The 19,766-nt window shown below is 30.8% G+C and overlaps 6 protein-coding genes across 6 annotated transcripts; 4 read left to right on the forward strand and 2 right to left on the reverse strand.

The window, feature by feature from the left end:
- Positions 1–1,160: 1,160 nt before the first annotated feature.
- On the reverse strand, positions 1,161–3,822 carry GO595_007315 (talin 2; the record flags this gene model as incomplete). Its single annotated transcript, XM_067920766.1, has 2 exons — positions 1,161–1,186; positions 1,476–3,822. 2 exons carry the CDS (start codon positions 3,820–3,822, stop codon positions 1,161–1,163), a joined length of 2,373 nt encoding a protein of 790 aa, XP_067772834.1.
- Positions 3,823–5,499: 1,677 nt separating this feature from the next.
- Positions 5,500–6,918, forward strand: GO595_007316 (uncharacterized protein; the record flags this gene model as incomplete). Its single annotated transcript, XM_067920767.1, has 1 exon — positions 5,500–6,918. One exon carries the CDS (start codon positions 5,500–5,502, stop codon positions 6,916–6,918), a length of 1,419 nt encoding a protein of 472 aa, XP_067772835.1.
- A 593-nt stretch (positions 6,919–7,511) lies between these two features.
- On the reverse strand, positions 7,512–8,564 carry GO595_007317 (uncharacterized protein; the record flags this gene model as incomplete). Its single annotated transcript, XM_067920768.1, has 1 exon — positions 7,512–8,564. The coding sequence occupies one exon, from the start codon at positions 8,562–8,564 to the stop codon at positions 7,512–7,514; it is 1,053 nt and encodes a 350-aa protein (XP_067772836.1).
- Positions 8,565–9,119: 555 nt separating this feature from the next.
- GO595_007318 (diaminopimelate decarboxylase) lies at positions 9,120–10,337 on the forward strand (the record flags this gene model as incomplete). Its single annotated transcript, XM_067920769.1, has 1 exon — positions 9,120–10,337. One exon carries the CDS (start codon positions 9,120–9,122, stop codon positions 10,335–10,337), a length of 1,218 nt encoding a protein of 405 aa, XP_067772837.1.
- Positions 10,338–10,980: 643 nt separating this feature from the next.
- Positions 10,981–12,627, forward strand: GO595_007319 (katanin p80 WD40 repeat-containing subunit B1; the record flags this gene model as incomplete). The annotated part of the gene is made up of 1 exon (XM_067920770.1): positions 10,981–12,627. The coding sequence occupies one exon, from the start codon at positions 10,981–10,983 to the stop codon at positions 12,625–12,627; it is 1,647 nt and encodes a 548-aa protein (XP_067772838.1).
- A 939-nt stretch (positions 12,628–13,566) lies between these two features.
- GO595_007320 (CAMK family protein kinase) lies at positions 13,567–15,393 on the forward strand (the record flags this gene model as incomplete). Its single annotated transcript, XM_067920771.1, has 1 exon — positions 13,567–15,393. The coding sequence occupies one exon, from the start codon at positions 13,567–13,569 to the stop codon at positions 15,391–15,393; it is 1,827 nt and encodes a 608-aa protein (XP_067772839.1).
- Between the last annotated feature and the right edge of the window lie 4,373 nt (positions 15,394–19,766).

A 19,766-nucleotide genomic window follows, 5' to 3' on the forward strand; every position in this document is an offset into this window, starting at 1 on the left:
TGATTGAACTAATGTACGTAATTCATCAATATAAAATTTTTTCTTTTCATGTGCATTAATTAATGTTATAGCAGCAATTAAAATTGTTGGCATTAATTCGGTATTTTTAGAGAATATATCAAATTTATCTTGAATTATATCTTTTACATCTTCTGATATATCAGCAAATGATTTAATCTTATCGAAAATTATTTGTAAATCTAATGTTTGTGAGTTTAATTGTGATTTATTTCGTTGTCGATTATGATTTTCAGATACATCAGTAAATTCTCCTAAATTATTTTGGAAATCAGATAATACATTTAATAAAGGTTTCATTGATGAATCTTCTCTAACTTGTGGTATAATATTTTGTACCATTTGATATAAATTATCTGCATTTTGTTGTTGTGATTCAACTTTATTAATCGATGTAGTAGATGTAGTATTTACCATAGTCTTTTGTAATAATTTGATTTTAGATGCTAAATCTGGATTCTTAATTGATGTTTGTGATACAATAGAATTAACTTGTGTTATCACTGGATTTATAGTTTCAACAAATATTTGGATATCACTTTCTCCAACATGAGGTTTAATGATTTTATCAATAATCATTTCACAATTATTGAAAAATGTTTCAAGTTGTTTTGTAAATGTTGTTGTTTCAATTAAATATGGACTAACTATTTTAGAGAATATTGTAATTTGATATTTCTTTCTTGCAATTTCTTTAATTTTTGATAATATTTGTGATTCATTATCTTTAATCTCTTGAAGTGATGTAGATAATTGATTAAAATATGCTTGCCAAAACTTCATAATAGTTAAAATATTCTTTTGATTAGAGAATAATTGTATTGATGAGAAATTATCAAAGAAACGTGAAACTTCTTCAATTTGTGGTATAATATCTTCAACCATAGTTTTGACTTCTTTACCAGCAAAGAATGGTATTATAGATATTGTTGGTGGTTGTACAGTATCATGTTCAGGTAATTGGTTAATACATAATATAATTAAATCAGTTAAATCATAAGCTTCTTTAATTTTAACAAACTTTTCTTCATTCAATTCATTCTTTGCTATGTTTTGTGCTTCGATTAATATATTTTTCATTTCTTGAAATATTTCTACTTGTCGATCAGGGAATGGAGATCTTAATATAAATATCATATCTTTTAATAATGTTTCTTTATCTTTATCACTAGGGATTAATAATGCTATATTTTTAATTGTTGTAGATAATTCTTCTAATAAGTTATGGAATTGATCAAATGAAGCTATATGATTTGATAATAAGTCATCAATAATTCGAATGATATTTGAGAAATAATGTATTAATGAAGCATCATGTAATATTGTTGATAATTCTCGAATATGTTTCATTACTTCTATTAATATTTTATGCGTTTTGTTAATCGCTATAAAGATTGATCGTGTCGGATTATTTAATGCTCGTTTAAATATTGTAATTAATGTCTTTAATTGCATACTTTGACCTTTAACTTGTTCATAAAGTTCTTGTGATTTAGAATCTGTCCATTTAACATCATGATTTAAGAACTTAACTATAGTTTCGACAAGTGAATCATGAAGTGCTTTTAATTGTTGTGAAGAAGGGATATCACGGAATGGTTCTATTCGAACATCATTTAATAATGTAATAAATTGATCAAGTTTCTTCTTAGAAAAGATTAACGCTTGTTGAAATGTTTTATCTGATGTAATTGACGTAATTAATTCAGTGATTCCTTTACAATCTAAAACAGCCCTTTGTAAAACTATAGTTTGTTCCTTAAGTTTATCAAAAAATGGTATTGAAAATGGTCGAATTGTTAACTTTTGACGTAAATCATTTGCATTTGAATATGCATTACCTAATGATATTAATGCGGTATTAATTTTCTCAACTAATTCTTGATTATTAACTATTTTCGGATCATTTTTAACAGTATTTCCTACTGTTAATAATATCGCAATTGAAAATAATGTTTGATGAAATCCAAATATATGTTTTAATCGATCAACTGGCTCATGTGGTATTAAAGGTCGTAATGTATCTTTAATAAGAGTAGTAAAATGTTCAATCGCTGGTAAAAATGATGAACCTGGTGATAATGGAATAACACTTTCAGCAAATGCTGTTAAAGATTTCATTTCATCTAAAAGATGTATTAAATGAAATTGTGTATTATATAAAATTGTACCATTTGTTGGACATTGTTTAAGTTCTTTAAGACTATCTTGAAATGTTTCACGATATTTCTTTAAGAAATTAACCCAATTCTCAATAACAGTTTTACGTTTCGAATCAACTTTAACCATAATTTCAGATCGAATAAGTTTTTGACATGTTATTAAAATATTTAAACTTGATAATATTAATTCAATACTTCCAACAGTAATATTTGAAGTAGAGATCATATATAATGCGGAATTAATTGTGTCTCTTTCTGCATTTGTTATATTTGTAGATCGTGTAATAATTTCATTAGTATTAAAGATTAAATGTAATAATGAATCTTGTTCAAACATATCTTTGTCACAATTCGCTTTAATATTTGCAACTTCATTCGGTAATTCTTGTTCAAACTTAGGTAAAAGTGGTAAAACTTTAGTTTTATATGGATTTAATGTTCCTGGATAATATAAATATTTCCCTAATGTTGTTAGTGTATAATAATATGTAAAATTAGTGATGTCTACTTCTTCTGTTGTTAATGTTTCTTCTTTCAGAAATCCATCAGTGATTAATTCGGCACCAAATTCTTTTACAAGTGATGCATATGTAGATATCATTGCATATATAGTTTGTGCATTCTTAAAATGTATTTTTAATTTATGTTCGTGGCCATCAGGTAATAAAAATTTAATTGTGATTGTGCCTTTCGATTTATGTACAGAAACATATCGATAATATGGTATCGAATAAACAATTTCTTTGGATTCATTATATAAATCAATTTTAATTGGGCCAATATATAATTCACATGGGATATAATTCTTATCTTCTCCTTCTGCATATTTACATTTAAAGATTTCACAGCCGAAATTCGGAATTGAATGGGCGACCGTTAGGTACTGCCCGATAGCTTCTTCTTTGGTCGGCGCTTTTCGTGAAGACAGATATTCCACAACTAAAGCTTTGACATTTTCTGGAACATCTGGCGGTATTGAATTCTCACTAATTTCGTCACTATCATTAGCTACTATATACAATGAATAATAACATAACTCGGCTTTTTTCTCATCGGAAATGGGAAAGTTGTTCTTCTTAATATGCTCAGAAACATCGTTATAGGCTAATAATGCAGAGGCACGATCAGATATTTGGGATTTGGTGAATACAAAATAACGCCTTTTGAAAAATACTTTATCATAGTTGGTGCATTGCTGTGGTAATGATAAATCAAGATTAAGTGGAATATGTTCACCTTCGGGTGAAATTGTAAATAAAGAATATCCAATTGGATTTCCAATTCGAAGTTTCTCAGCAATATATGAAACTAATTCTTTGACAGTTTTGGAAATATCAACAATTAACTTCTTGGAAGAACCATCAGAAGTTAGAACAGTGATTGCATTGTTTGTTTTTAATACAAACAAAGCCATTCCATCATGAAGATGATAATGTGATATGTCTTTATCTGGGTTTATCCATTTATAAGATTTGTCTTTCTTTCGAATCAGTAATTTTGTATTTTTGTTCTCAGGTATTTTTAAATTTTGTAGAGCAAGTGAAAGGAGCTGAGAACCTTTGATTTTGTCTGGGTACTCAAATTCCTGGGCGTTGTTGCCATGAATATTGTCGCATGTGATCAGGGAAATCGAGCTAGACATTTAAAGTTGTCTCACTTTTTCGGAATTTTGTACCAAAAGTGACAAAAACAATTTTTCTGTCAAGTTAAGTTCGATGATTTAATTCCCAGAAAATAACGGTTTGGTGTAATCTATTAAAAAAAAACCACAGTTTTAACAAACATGTCATTTTTGACTTCAAAAAGTTTTTTTGTGCAATGTCAACAAAAGCTCAAAACTGAAAATGCATAATTGGTAAATTAGTATTTACGTATGACACATTGTGGAAAGTTTTTGTGATATAATCAATGTGATAACTTGTTTAAATGTGAAAATTTTGGATGAAAAGTTATTGAAATGTATTTTTTTTATATGAGCATCGCAAATTAGTTCATTTGAAAAATATAAAAAGAGTTTGTTGTTATTATAAAATAATTGTTTTTTATTTAGTAAAAAAAGTAAAGTTCAGCTCAATTGTAACAAGCTGTTTGTACATGTAATCCATTAGAACACTTGTATCAGGTGAACATAAATGAAATGCTCTTCGTATTAATAATTATAACCATTTCGATCTTTTCTCAGATGATTGTTTTAATTCTTTTGGTACTCTTTTTAGGAATTCAATGTTAGTATAAATTTGTTGAAATCCATCATGTGATACTACTAATGTAGCTAAGATTGCATTTAATAATGAGGTCAAAATATAATCGCGAATTTTAAATGAAAAATGTGTATTACAAAAGTTACACATAAACAAATGAATTTTTGAAATTGACATGCTTGAAAGCACATTATATAAAAATACAATTAGAATTTATCAAAGTATATATGAATTTTTTTGATAATGATTTAATATATTTAAAATATTTTTTGAATAGCTACTTTTGTGAGATTATATTCTCCTAGAAATTATATTATTAAATCACGGAAAAAATAAAACCAAGTAATAAATTTTAAAATATATTTTTTTGAGAAATCAAAAAACCATATGAAATGTTTTTAAAATGTTTGAAGATAATGAACAAAATATATCTTTAATTTGTACATCATAAAAAATTTTTTTGGGGTATGATGAATGGTGCTCCCGGATTTGAAAGGAATTGATCGTTGGAAGTTGTTTGCATATTCCTTCTGTGGATTCGCTAACAACATCTAAGTGTCCAAATTGTTTGTCTATATATGTTAAATATGTGATAACACTTGTTGTAACATTAAAAAATGCACTAAAACCAATTTCTGGTTCTTTATCTCCATAATAATAGATGCATTGAAGACTATAACAACCCGAAAATGCTGAACTTCTAATTTCTCTTATTCCATATCCAAGTGTTCATATCGTTAAATTAGAACATCATCAAATGCATAGTTTCCATTTGTTACAACTGCATTTGGAATCATAATGTTTTTGAATGTTGAACAGTATGAAAATGCTCCACCACCATTCGTTGTAACTTTTTCTCCAAAATTAATCGTTTCTAAATTATCTCGTAACGAATACACAGAACTCCCATTATTTGATGCTGAGTTCGAACCAAATTTGCATTGCTGGATTCGAATCCATATCGATATAATGCATAATGATATAAACCTAGGAACAAGTGTAATATTAATGAGGAATTAAGTTATACACATTTTTTATTTAAAATTCGTTTTACAGCAACAAAACTTCATAATCACTAATAGTTAAACGGTCTGTATTAATTAACGTACACATAAGAAATGAGAACTCAAAGAACAAAAGAAAGAACTAAACAATCAACAGTTCCCATATGTAAACTAAGAGGTTCAAAGCCAACAAACTTAAGATTATCAACACGTGGGATTAAAATGACTACTACTCAGAAACAAGATAAAACAGATTCACAAAATCCTCCTCAAGCTCAACTTTTAGCTGAAGAATATGTGCATAACCTCCAACAGCAGATATATTTTCTCGATGCAGAACTTCGTTTTCTTCGTGATCGTGCCGGAGTGGATTCAAATGATACTTCAGTTGATGCAGCAATTCGACGTTTAAGACGTGCATGCGCAATGCATGAAGAAGAAACCAACAAAAAAATCAAAGAACTTGAGCAATTAACACAAGAAAAGCAAAAAGAAATTGATGATATCGACGAAAATAAAGCAGAAGAAGTGTATGACAAAGCTGTTGCTTCTGAGGCAAACAATATCGAAGTGCTTAAGAATGCTTTTGCAGAAGTTGCTAATCCCATACACATGCATCAATTACAATATGAACATCAACAAAAAGCAGATTTGTTTCACAGCACTCAAAGAGAAAACATAAATAATGACATCAAAGAAAAGAAATCACAACGTGAAGCTAAACAAAATGAACTCTCTAAAATAACACTCAAACTTGAAGACATTCGAAATGAAAGAAAATCTCTCATTGACAAACTAAAAGACAGTATACGAAGTAAGCGTTTACTTGAAGAAGAATCTGATGTCTTAAACTTTTATTCCCAACAAGATCTTACGCCTACAAACCAATCATTAAATGTCATCAAAGCACAAAACTCAAGAATCGAAGCGGAACTTGAATCTGCGCGTCGAAATCGAACTGATCTCGAACAACAAATCGAGCGACTTCTTGGCAAGAATGTACATCTTAAAGCCGAGTTAAATGATTTGGAATCGAAAGTTAAATATGCGAAAAACATAAAAGAACAAATGACGAAATTATATTCAGACAAATATAATCAAACAAAAGATGCGTACGAAAAGATTAAAGCTGAACTTATAACAGTAAAAGAAGAAAAGAAACAACTAAAAGAAAATTTCCGAAAAAGTAATGCAGATTTCGATCAATATCTTTCGCAAATTAATAAGTGTCAAGCTGAGCAACAACTTATCGAAGAAGAAATCGAATTTAAAAAAGAAGAAAAATTGAAAATCGATAAAGAAAGCGAAAAAGTTCAAGCGGAAATTAAGTTGCTAAATGAAGAAATTAATGAACTAAATAAGGAAATGGACAATTTGGTACACAGTATTGCAGAGGCATCAGAAAAACAGAAAAGAGTCGAAGTACTCGTGGAAATAAATAAGAACGACCCAAGATGCGTTTTGGAGAACTTGCCTCCGGGACTGGAGGCGCTATTGGAGTCCCTAAATGTGGTTACAGATAAATTAGAATAATATTTTGTATAAAAATCTTTTACCATGAAATCATTATTACAATCAAAATTACGCCGTAAGAATTTTATGTTTTGGCTTTAAGATTTCAATTTTTAGCTTAAAAATGTTTTGAAGTTGTTGATCAAGAATTTAAAGATTTTATTTATAAGAAAAATGATCACTGGGAAATGTAAGGAGATCTACCAGAGATCTGATAATTAGATTTCTTAAGTAAACTTTTTTTCTGTTTTGAATTTCATAAATAAAATATATATTTTCCTTAATGTATAAATTCAAAAAATGATGCAGAAAGGTTTCTCAATGATAGAAATGAAAGAAAAATCATCGGATTCATATTTTAAAACTCAAAACCTTTCTCCATTCACTTTATTTTAATTTCTTTTCAAAACATGAACAAGATTAACTTTTATCTATAACATTTGAAAGTTTCACAGCATAAAGTTTTCCATCCCGTTTTAATTTCTGAATACACGCGAATAAATTCAGCCTTTTTGATGATCTTATTATTTATATTAATGGGATGTCTAAAATAACATAAATATATTTAAAATTTTCTCAATAATCCGATGCCGCCTTTTAATATTATTCAAATTTTATGAAAAATTTTTATTCATCACGAATGCTTCATAATACAATTGCTGTGTTACGATAGCATCCGACTGATACTTCAGTTTTTCGACGATGTTGTCCATGAATCCTTTTCTATCCAATGCGGGCACCAAATACAGCAAATGCTTGATCAATGTGTCGAAGTGCTTTGGCCTGTTCAACATGTTCTGGTAACTTGTCTCGATGCATTCGCTTAAGATTTCTTTTCTCTTTTGGAACGTGCCGAAGTCCGCCAACGACAACACAAGTAAATACTGCGGACTTTTGAAGATGAAGAACTCCAAATTCGAAAATATTTGGTAATAAATCGTTTCGTAATCATCCGTGTTAACCTTAGATATGATCGAACATAACCCGTGAACAAATTCGTCAGTCTTCGCAAGTGATATAAAGTTTGGAACAATCGATGAAAAGATATCTGTAAGTAAATGAATTGGTATAATGTCAATGATCAATTTAAGATATAAACATGATAATGAGGAACTGCTTCTCCAATCAAACTTTAATAAAGGCGAAAGAATTTGTTCGTTTTCTTTGTATTCTTTGATGGTGTTTTTAAGTAATAATGGATACTCACGTGAATTATTGTTTCGAAAAGCAGATATAATAACAGTGGGTAACGAAGCGGCATAGTCAAGATGCTTAAATGTGATAACTAACGTCGAAAGAAGATTGCAGCCGGAATTAAATTGCATGAGCTTTTCAACGTTTTGGAGTAATGCATGATTCCATACAACACATTCATATGAAATTTTCATATGGATATTGTATATAAATGAAATACCAGCTTCATGAGCAAGTAATATATGATAACACTTTATAAGAGACATCAAAAACCATTCATCAGAATGCCTGCCAGAATATAGCTGGACAAGCTGCTTACGTGCTTTTGAGTAATATATTAAGGTTTCTATTTTATTACGAGCCGCCGTAAGTGTTGATATTTCAGCAATACTATTAGTTGGTGTATTGGCTTGGGGTGTGGGTGATCTGTATTGATATCTTCGTGACTGTTGCTGTTGTCTATTTGTGTTCATTTGCGCCCATTCCCAATAACGGCTATGCCGACCCAAAAGTGTCTTATAACCGCTATTTTTTCACTACATGTAAAATATTCAAATATGATGTAAAACATACAAATCATCCTCACTAAACCTTTAATCAGACCATTGGTCTTACAGAAAATTTCTTAATTAATTAATAAAGCACTACATGCACATTTTATAACATAACCATTGAAGCTATAAATATCAAAGAATGATAGAATAATTTGTTATTATTAAATGATTCATTTTGTGCTTTGTGATGAAAGAATAAATTTACAGAATTATGCAAACTTATCTTGTTTTTTAAAGGAAAATATTTGATTTAATTATATTTATGAATACCAGTATATATTAATTTTTTTTTGAAAAATTGAAGCTTATTTAGAAGTGTTTTCTTGATAACCAACTGTCTATTTCAGATTATTTGCTGGGTAATTACCACAATTACCGCCAATTGAATCTTTGCTTCTTTCACCTTCATGAAGTTCTGAAACTGGGGGTATGACACTTTTCTATAGTCAGAACTAGAAATAAACTGAAGAATCAATGCTGACTGAACTAAACAAACACATCTTAGAACAAGCAAGCAAATTTGATACGTTTTATCTATATAACGAAAAACAAATCCTAGAAAGCATTGATAGAATTAAACAAAATTTTCCAGATATAGATTTTCTTTATTCAATTAAGTGTAATTCAAATCCTCATGTGCTAAGCACTGTTTTTTCTCATGGGCTTGAGGCAGATGCAGCAAGCAAAGGAGAAGTACTAATTTCATGTGAGGTGGGTCTTCCTAAAGAAAAGATATATTATTCTGCACCAGGTAAAACAATTTCCGATATAGAGCAGACCATCACAAAATCAATTCTTATTGCTGATAGTATTGACGAAATCCTTCGTATAGAATCGATCGCCAAACGCATGAATATTCAAGTTTCTATAGGAATTCGTCTTAATCCCAATTTCACATTTTACAGTGACCGTGGTAATCTATCTAAGTTTGGAATTGATGAAGATCAAGCTATTGCATTTATTAAGAACACCACACTACAAAATACAAAAATAAATGGCATACATGTTCACCTCAAAAGCCAAGAATTAAACCCACATGTTCTTTCTAAGTATTACACTCGAATGCTTTTACTTGCAGAAGAGTGGGAAAGCCTTACGGGCGGACTTTCATTTCTAAACTTAGGATCTGGTTTTGGGGTACCCCAACGATCGAATGATACTTCACTTGACTTGTCAATTCTTTCATCAGAAATCAACCCTCAATTTAAGAAATTTAAAGAAAAACATCCAAACACTCGAATAATCATTGAAACTGGTCGTTATGTTGTATGTAAAAGTGGTTATTATATTATGAAAGTTTTGGATCGAAAAGTTTCGATGGGTAAAATCTTCATCATAATAAAAAATACTTTAAATGGCTTTATTAGGCCCTCCATTGCAGAGCTAATAAAGAAGTATGCTTCGGAGGATGATCCCGCTGGAACAGAACCTTTGTTTACTGCAAGCAATGCATTCCAGTTCTTTACGTTGAAGGATGATAAACCTTCTGAAACAGTTTCTTTAGTAGGAAACTTATGCACAGCTGCAGATGTTGTGGCGGAGGACATATTGATGCCTCATCTTGAATATGGAGATGTTATTGGGATAACAAATGCTGGAGCATACGCAGCAGTGCTATCGCCAATGCAGTTTTCTTCACAGGAAAAGCCAGTGGAATTGTTCCTAACTTCGGACGGATGTATAAAACAGTAAATTATGTTATAAATAAAGAGCATAATATTTAGTGAAAGAGAATATTCATAAAATGATAAATTTGTTTGGATAATTTTTCCATTTAGTAAAAATAAATGAATATCTTTCACAAAGTGATGTTGTTTCCTAAAGTTTTTTGATATTATCATTTGGAATTTTTGGAGTTTCATATTTTTAATTTTACTGGAATAAGAAGAATAATTAAGGATAATTTATTTTATGACAAATTTATGGAAAAAATTTAAACAATCAAAGATTAAAAACATTTTAAATTGTTTAAATATGTGTATTGTTTAACAGATTTATTGAATAATATCATATGTCGAGAACCCATTTGTTCAATGTACAAATTATTCCTATTATGAAAATGATGGAATTCTTTATAACGAAGATATCATAGATATTATTTGTTATCCAATAGGAAAAGAAGATAAAACATTTGAATTTGGGATCTCATCATGATGAGTTTAAAATTTTAACCAATTGATTTATCTTCGTTTGGTAATAGAAATAAATCTAATTTGTTAGAGCATCGCTCTAGCTTCAATATAACAGATTATTACAAGAATTTTCTTTTGTTTCTAAACTGATTAGATTTTTATGATTGTCACTTTTTATCAATAAACGTATTTTCCCAAAATCAATGCGACCAAAACTTCATCAACTCCAAAGTGTCATTGCCCACGAAGGTGAAATCAATGCAATGGCACTTGGACATCGAACTGGTTCAGTTTTTGCTACAGGCGGTGATGATCGATTTCTTCATTTATGGTCAATTGGAAGTAATAATCCTCGTGCTTCATTTGGGCCATTTCAAAGCCCCATCACAGTTTGTAAATTTGACAGTACAGAAGAATCAATAATTTGTGGCAATAATGGTGGAACTGTTATGCATTTTGATCTGAATGGATCTAGGTGTATTTCAAATTGGGCTGCCCACAGATCAGCAGTTCTTGGCCTTGCTTTTCATCCTCAAAATCCCAAATTAGTTTTATCTTGTGGTTATGATGGAAAATTACATATTCTTAGTTCTGGGCAACGACGACCAATTCAAAGTTATAATGCTCATAATGGACCAGCCAATCATGTTTCAATTTCCAGTGATGGTCGTTATGCAGCAACTTGTGGTGATGATAAAACAGTTCGAGTTTTCGATCTTTCAGCACAGAAACAACTTTTTAAATTCGACAGCCACACAGACTCTGTTACGTGCGTTGAATTCCATCCAACCGATCCAATTCTTATATCTTCTAGTGTTGATCGGTCGATCAGATTCTATGATCTTATTGCACAAAAAGAGATTCCAGTATCATTTCCACTTGATTCTGCGCCCGTTGACATTGTTTCCTTCTCCCCAACGCATAACGTTGCGTTTTCCATATCTGCTGATTATCTTAAGATCGTTGGATGGAATCCACCAGAGTTTTTTGACCACTTTACTGTTGGCCTTGAGAAGCCACACGACGTCTCCATTGACGAACAACTCATAACTATTGCCTCCTCTCGACATGATTGCGCATTAATACATCGAATGCGTCTCAGCAACTTAAAACCATTTTCGCACATGAGCACACAGAGTTTAAGTCCTCTCTCAGAGCCCAAAAAGCATTCACGTCCGACCACTCCTCGATTAATTGATCAATCAGCGATTTCACAATTTCGTGCTCAATCGCCAAAAACTCGAAAGCAAACTCCGAACAACAAAGAATCGCGTGTGCAGTCTGTCCGTAAGAAGCAAAGCGGTCCTTCTACAAACAACAACAATAATAATAATTCTTCGAATCCTGTTTTGATTTCGACCGAATTTCGAAAGTCGAAATCGACATTTATGTCACAAATCAATGATAAATATGCTCGTTTAATGCGGATAAATGAGATGTTACAACAATTTGGGTTAACTAGTCTTATGCAAAATGTTTTAAATAACGTCGATTTAGGCTGTGAAGTTTTGAGCATCTTGAGGTTGAAACCTGAGGTAGTAAAACTTGAGCACTCCGTTCTGATGTTGCAGATAGCGTCGAAAATATTCGATGCCGACCAAGATTTGGCCGTGCAGACTATAGAGGCAATGCTGCAAGGATTCGGCAAATTGGTGTACGCAACACAAAGAACAACGCTACGAAGAATTGGTGTCGACGTGGCATTGGAAGAAAGAAAAGAAAAATGCGAATCGTTCGTGGAGGCATTTAGAGAGGTGGCGCCGAAGCTCAAAGCTGTGGCTTCGGGAAAGTCAAATAACGCGCAAACAGCAGCAGAAATCTTGGACGAATGGAAAATGTTTTTGAAATGAAATGTTCGGTTTGATATTTTGTGTTTTAATGCGAATTCATTTAATAAACTGTTGTCTACGAAAACAAAATGAAATTAAAAATTATAAAAACAGAAATAATTTTACAAAAAATTTCACATAACTTAGTGGGTTTAATAATATTTAAATATTTTTTTTTTATTATAAGCAGTGAGTTAAATGTTATAACATTTTAAGGGTGGATTGTGTCACTTTTTAACTATAAACAGTTTTTATATATTTGTGTGTAATGTAAATAGTTCACCTCCGATGGACGAATATTGCAGCCCAATATTTCGTATCGCATTAATGAGTGATTCAGGCGTTGGAAAAACGCAAATTTGCTATTGGATTACTGAAGGCAAAAATTCAGATGAGCAACTTAAACCTACAATTGGAATGATATATTATCATATGCAAAATACACCCATTGGCGAAGGAGTGGTTGTTCAAGATACTTCAGGAAATCCAAAATTTAGACCTTTATATAAGTACAAGATTTTAGCTCATGTCGTTCTCATTGTTTATGATGTTTCAAACCGAGAAGCTTTTGATCAAGTTGAGTCATTTGCTTCAATTTTTGACGTAAAACCTCAAGTTTTACTTTTAGTCGGAAATACAGTTGCAAAAAAAGAACGGCAAATATCACTTGAAGAAGGTTCAAAAAAAGCTGAGGAAATAGGAATGTATTTTATAGAAGTGAATACCATTACAGGCGAGGGCCTTGAAATGAAAAAAAAGCAAAAATGTTTTATCCAATAAGTCAATTACAGATCTTTTATAAAAAAAAAAATTAAATAAATTCGTTTTTCCATATGAAAAAACAAAGCTTTTTTCTTGCTTTAAACTATTTTGTAGCTGGTTCCAAAACCTCAAAATTTGTGATTTGCATTGGAAACCGTTTAAATTGCGTTCAAAAGACTTTTGAAAAGTTTACATTATATGGAAGAAGAAGAAAAAAAATTTAGTTCAAATGATTTTGAAGTAAAAAGCTTAATAGGAGAAGGCTCATATGGAAAGATTCAACTCTGTGAAGAAAAAGCAACAGATCAATTGATTGTTATAAAAGAAATTTCATTACTTAATAGAACAGCAAAGGAAATTGAAGAAACTCAAAAAGAAACAAAGATACTTTCGCTCCTTCACCATCCAAATATAGTTGCATATAAAGGATCATTTATTGAGGATAACAAATTATACATAATGATGGAATATGTTGATGGAGGAGATTTAGGACAAAAGATCAAAAATGCAACAGCACCGTTTGAAGAGTCCCAGATATTAAATTGGTTTGTACAAATTTGTCTTGCCATCAAGCATATTCATGATCGTAAAATCATACATCGAGATTTGAAAGCAGAGAATGTATTTCTTATGAAAAATGGAATGGTTAAACTTGGTGATTTTGGTGTTTCCAAAATTCTCGATAACACATCACAATTTGCAAAAACAGCAATTGGTACACCCTACTATATTTCTCCAGAACTTTGTCAAGGTATGGAGTATAATGCAAAAAGTGATATTTGGGCCCTAGGATGCATCCTGTACGAACTCTGCACGCTTAAGCATCCATTTGACTCAAATTGCCTAAACGGTCTCATCATCAAGATTGTTAGAAACAAACCAGCGCCAATTTCTAATCAATATTCTCCAAAACTTCGTAATCTAGTTGACCAACTTTTACAAAAGCAAAGTCGAAAACGACCTAATATCAATCAAATTCTAAGTATTGATTTTGTTAATGAAAAAGTCAAAAATTTATTAAGTGTTACAATGCAAAAGATCGAGTTTAGCCATTCTGTTTTTCATGGTTATAAAGGTGGTGAAACACCACGAGAATATGATATCCCAAATAAATCAAAAGCTCAATTAAACCCAACCAAAAAGCCAAAGACCAACATAACTAAGCCAAAGGACACTATTCAAAGTTCACGTAATGCCAAACGTTTCCACTCCCAACAATCATCATCAACAGATCAAAATTATCCACGTAAGCCATTAACAGTTGAAGAAAAGCGGCGAATCGAAATGGAGAAAGACCAAGTCAACAAAGCCAAGCAAAAAGCCGTTCTCGAGAAACAAAAGCAAAAAGAAGCCGAACGAAAGAAGCACTTCGAAGACCTCAAACGCGAAGAAAAAGAGCGCAAGAAGAAGTACGAACAACTTGAGTCACCATTCCGCAAAGCCATGAACACAAAAAGAGCGCAAAACGTTGTCGATGGACAACCACAACAACAAACGAAGCCGAAAACACCGAAAAGTAAATCGATAACGCAACAACGCGACAAAGAAGTTGAAGACTTACGTAAGCTAATTCGCCGGAAACGTAACGAAGCAAAGAAGCAAACAGTTGATAACAATCACATTCAAATTGGAAGTGTTATCTTTCCAATTGATAATGATGACGAATTTGTATCATTAGCTGCGTATGCGCAAAACATTGTCGAGCATCCACCAGAGAATGTTGAAACAGAAGACGAAAATGAAAACGTGGAAAGAGTGAAGTTTATGTTTAAAGGAAAGGAATTACAAATTCCTTCGAATAACGACGTGAATTATGAGAACGAATTCGTGAGAATGTTCATTGAGAAGGGTATAGGGTTTGAGAAATTGTCCGATGTTTATAAAATTGTGGCCGAGAAATCATGCGAAATGAATGAGGAGCAAATGAAAGAGGAAATTGAGAAAATTCTTGTGAACGAACATGAAAGAGATTATTATCCTTTGATACAACAATTGGTGTTGTCGGATAATATAAGTGAAAATTAAACTGTTGGTATGAATTTGTTAATATGTGTTTTGTTTTACTAAAAAATTGATACTGTTATTTTGGTTCGATAAATCTTTCAGAATTTTTTGTAAAAAATAAAAATTAAATTAATAATTTTAAAGCTATATAACTATTCAACGAATCAATGAGTTTGAATGAAACGATCAAAATTCACTTAAATTCAATCACAATTTTTGTGATAACTGTTTCTATCGTACTCCCAAAAAGTTACTTTTGAAAGCCTATATCAAAAAATCAATACAATGAGGCCACACCATAAGCCACAATCATATCCCATGCTAAACATACCTTATATGGAAAATTTAATCACGTACCTTGATAACCTATTACAGAGAAGCCAAGGGACGTTGGATATTGTAGTTAAATTTAAAAAAAAAGGCATGCCGATTGGCATCTAATATTCGATTACAATATTATGTTTTTTTTTTTTATTTTTTATCACACCTTATTGTTCGCTAACCCAGTCCTTGGATTACCTCGCTTGATCAGTTGATTTGACTGTACAGCGATGTTCCAAGTAATATGGCATAATCTTCCTATTTTGTTGGTTAGGATCAAGTTTGTACCCACCGCTGTGATTCTGTGAAGTTTTTTTTTCTTCAGTCCCTGTCATTTCGTTTTCGAACTGTGTAGAAAATTTTGGTGGTCACCCAAATTGTGTAAGCTTGTTGAATTGATTTGAATCCATCGCCGATCATTTTCAATTCAAACGTTTTTCAATTTTTTTTGAATTTAACATTCACTTTTTTAAACGTCACCTTACACCAAAAACGAATATTATGGATGCTTTTTAGTTCTTTTTGCTTGTGTCTTCTTTTTGTGGTTGCTGGCTTTGGTTTGGCATCGGATTCACTTGTTGGAAGCGTGGAATCCAAGGAAACTGAGGCGTCCTGTTACTTGGGGTTGGAAGTGCAGTTGAAAATGGATTGGATTTTGCAACAGCTGTTCCGAACCCAAATTCACTTGTTGCCTTTGTATTTGTTGGTGAGGAGTGAGAAAAGGATGAAGATGGTGGACCCCACATGCTGTTAGTAACTATTAAATGGCGCTGTCATTCTTCATGTTGAGTCACCCCAAGTTATTTATTGATCTGCAAATATACAAAAGATCAATTTTGGGCAAATATTTTTGAACCAACATGTGTTGGTTCAATCGACCGTTAAAATGCTTCCAAACAAATAGGTATATGGGGCACCCCAATATTATTAACATTGCAAACATGATGAAAAAGGTGTTTTTTGCACCTGAACCAAGCAAGAATAAAACAAAGTTTGCAAATCCATCCCAGGTTGCTTTGTTACAAAGTTCCTCTTTGTATGTTAAAGTTTCTTCACTTGATAGAATCTCTGAAAATCCAGTTTTTGCAATCGAATACAAAAACATTTCATCGCCTCCCTGTACTTCCTCACCCACGGAAAATCATGTTCCGAAAAATCTCGAAATTATCAAGAATAATAAATCATTCTCAAAAAATAATTCTTCAGACTTATTTATCAAAATCCCTGAAAATGACTGGGATTCATGTTCCTTCCGTTTCCACACCATTGTTGCTTTAAATTGTATCGGGATTATTCCCTCACTTACCAAATCCATATTTTCATCACAAGAAATCTATAATTTATATTGCAACAAATTTTTTGAAACGTATAACATCCAATCCCAACCCATTGACATTGCATTATCACAATTATTTTCAAATTTATTTTTTTATTTATCGTTGTTTAATTTCACCAACACCAACAGTCCTCAAGAGAAACAATCCTACGAGCACTGTTTAAAGCTATGCCAAGAGTTCAGTAACAAGTCAGTTCATCAACTTTCCGAGTCATCAGAAAATCGATATTTTTCATTTTCTGAACTGAAGTATGCCATTTCCAACTATCATAAAACTTTTTTTCCTGACCGTCCGATCCCTTCAGACATCATTGATTCTACCACATATCATATATTGTCATCCACCGTAATCACATTGCGATACATTTTAGTTAGTTTAAACTTTTTGTCTAATTCATCTGGATCATTTCCCGATCTCGTTGAGTCCATTCATTCGTATCAAATCTTTCACAAGTTGCCCATTGGCGATTTCGACTTTTATACTTTGCGACACATGTGGAACCAATCAATGTCGAACAAGTGCAGCATATATGGGACATTTAACATGTGCGGCGTTAATATTCCGATTCCACATGAAATAGACTTTCATGAGAAACTTGGAAAGATAAAAATCGATCAAAACAAAAACGAAGAGCTAAAAGATATAAACAATTTCGTTAATGATATATTTAATAGTGTTTATACTCACGTCGAAGTTCCGAATTCGATGATAAATAAAATTAAAGAATCAACAAAAAAACAAATGAATTATGTTGCAAAATTGATCGAAAAACAAATGGAGTTCTTGCATATTATTAAAAAAGTGGAAGGAGGAATAGAAGCAAAGAAAATTAAAAACGAAAACACGAAAAGAGAAATAGCTGAAGCAAACGACGTGATAGAAAACGTGATTAAAAAATGGAAAAATATGAAAAAGGAATCGGAAAAAATTAAAATGATCGTGGAGTTGCAAAGAAAAGGAAACGCAATAATGGCAATGATCATTTTGGTGTTGATGGTTTTGGTTGTTTGGAAATATTTTAGAAAATAATTAAAAATGTAAGAAAATGCGAATTTTGTTTTTTGTTGCGAATATAACTTATGGAATTATATTTGTCTAAAAGTACTCAAGAAATGAAATTTTATTTTGCTTATATATTAAAATGATATGATATAAATTGGACGCATGTTCGTTGACATTAAATATTATGTAATTTTCAATTAAGATATTTATAAAGTTCTTACCAAAAAAGTGAAAATAATTAGTTATTCAAAATTAAAATGCATTATAAATTTTAAGGTATTCAATGTATTTCTTTAAATTTTTTCTATCATTTTAAATGTTTTTACAGTGAGTTTAATCTTTTTATGAATTAAGTTAAAAATTATTGGTTTTTATTCATGTTCATCATAAGAAGAAATAACATTTGTTGATGCTAAACATAACAAATATTGGCGCGACAGCATTTCATCTCTAAATTAAGATGCGTCTCAAGTTAAAATCCTATTGCAATAATGGGAGAGAATGATCAGGGGATGTACCAATCTTAAATCTGTAGTTCTTGAAGGTACTGTCTCTTAAATATCGTATAATCCATTTCTTCGTTACTAAAGCTTGCAAATGGACATCCAAAGAAAGCATTTATTTCACTTATTATAAAAATGTTCGAGTTTTATATGATGTTCAATTACGAAACTTTTAGAAAAATTATTTTATAACTTCAAAAGGGATAAATTGTTTAATTAATTTTGCCTAAAAATGTATAGTTAAAAATTGTAATATATTACAAGTTATATTTTCACTGATTGAGATCCGAACTCCATATATTACATATATATAAAGAAAATTATCTAATATCAACTCACTTTTTAACGAATACCAAAATATTTCCCTAAATCTAATCTAATATAAGAAGCTTTGGACAAAAAAGGAATTGCACGATTTTTTCAAGACCAAATAAACATAGAAACCACTGTGATCGCACACAAATATTTTGACTGCTTTATGTTGCTCTCAGAAATATTTTTGTGGTAATAACGTTATTCTCAGAAAAAAAAAGAAGTTGTTGACAATTTTCTGTGATAGTTTGGTCAAGGTCTTCTTTTTCTATACGTTGTTTCTTAACACCGAGTTTGACTTTTCTGATGGTTAGATAGGTCCTGAAAACAAAATTCAAATCCATTATGGCATTTGGATGCTTTTGGATAGTTATCCAAATGCTTAATTTAGTATCATGTAACTCACATGTTAATGGAGAAGAAATGGTAAATTATAACTCAAGAGAAATTATTTCAAAAAACATAAATATTCAAATTCTTTCAAACAAAATAAAGCCAGTTCTCCAACGTTATGAAAACGATATTTTTGCATTATTCACTTATCTTCCAAAAAGAAATCATTTTCTTATAAGGAATGTTTCAAAAATTAACGAGAATTATTTACTATCAAATTATTCTTCTTTGGTTTCATCAAACGATAGAAAGGATTTCCAATTTTTTAATGTTGCATACTATTTTTTACTTTTTGATTCATATTTTTCTTTCATTTTAAATCTTTTTATAATGAGCTTAATTATTTTATGTTTAATTAAGTTAAATATTATTGATCTTAAAAATCACAAAAAGAAAGAAATTTTAAAAGTTAATTTTGTTTTGATAATATTTGTTTTGTTTTTTGGCTCATCAATGCAAGCATTTGATCCTTTTTCTAATACATTAAATATTCTTACTTCGAATGATTTTACACAGACATATCAAA

The sequence above is a fragment of the Histomonas meleagridis genome (genome assembly GCF_020186115.1).
Source record: "Histomonas meleagridis strain 2922-C6/04-10x chromosome Unknown contig_51, whole genome shotgun sequence".
Classification (NCBI taxonomy): domain Eukaryota; phylum Parabasalia; order Tritrichomonadida; family Dientamoebidae; genus Histomonas; species Histomonas meleagridis.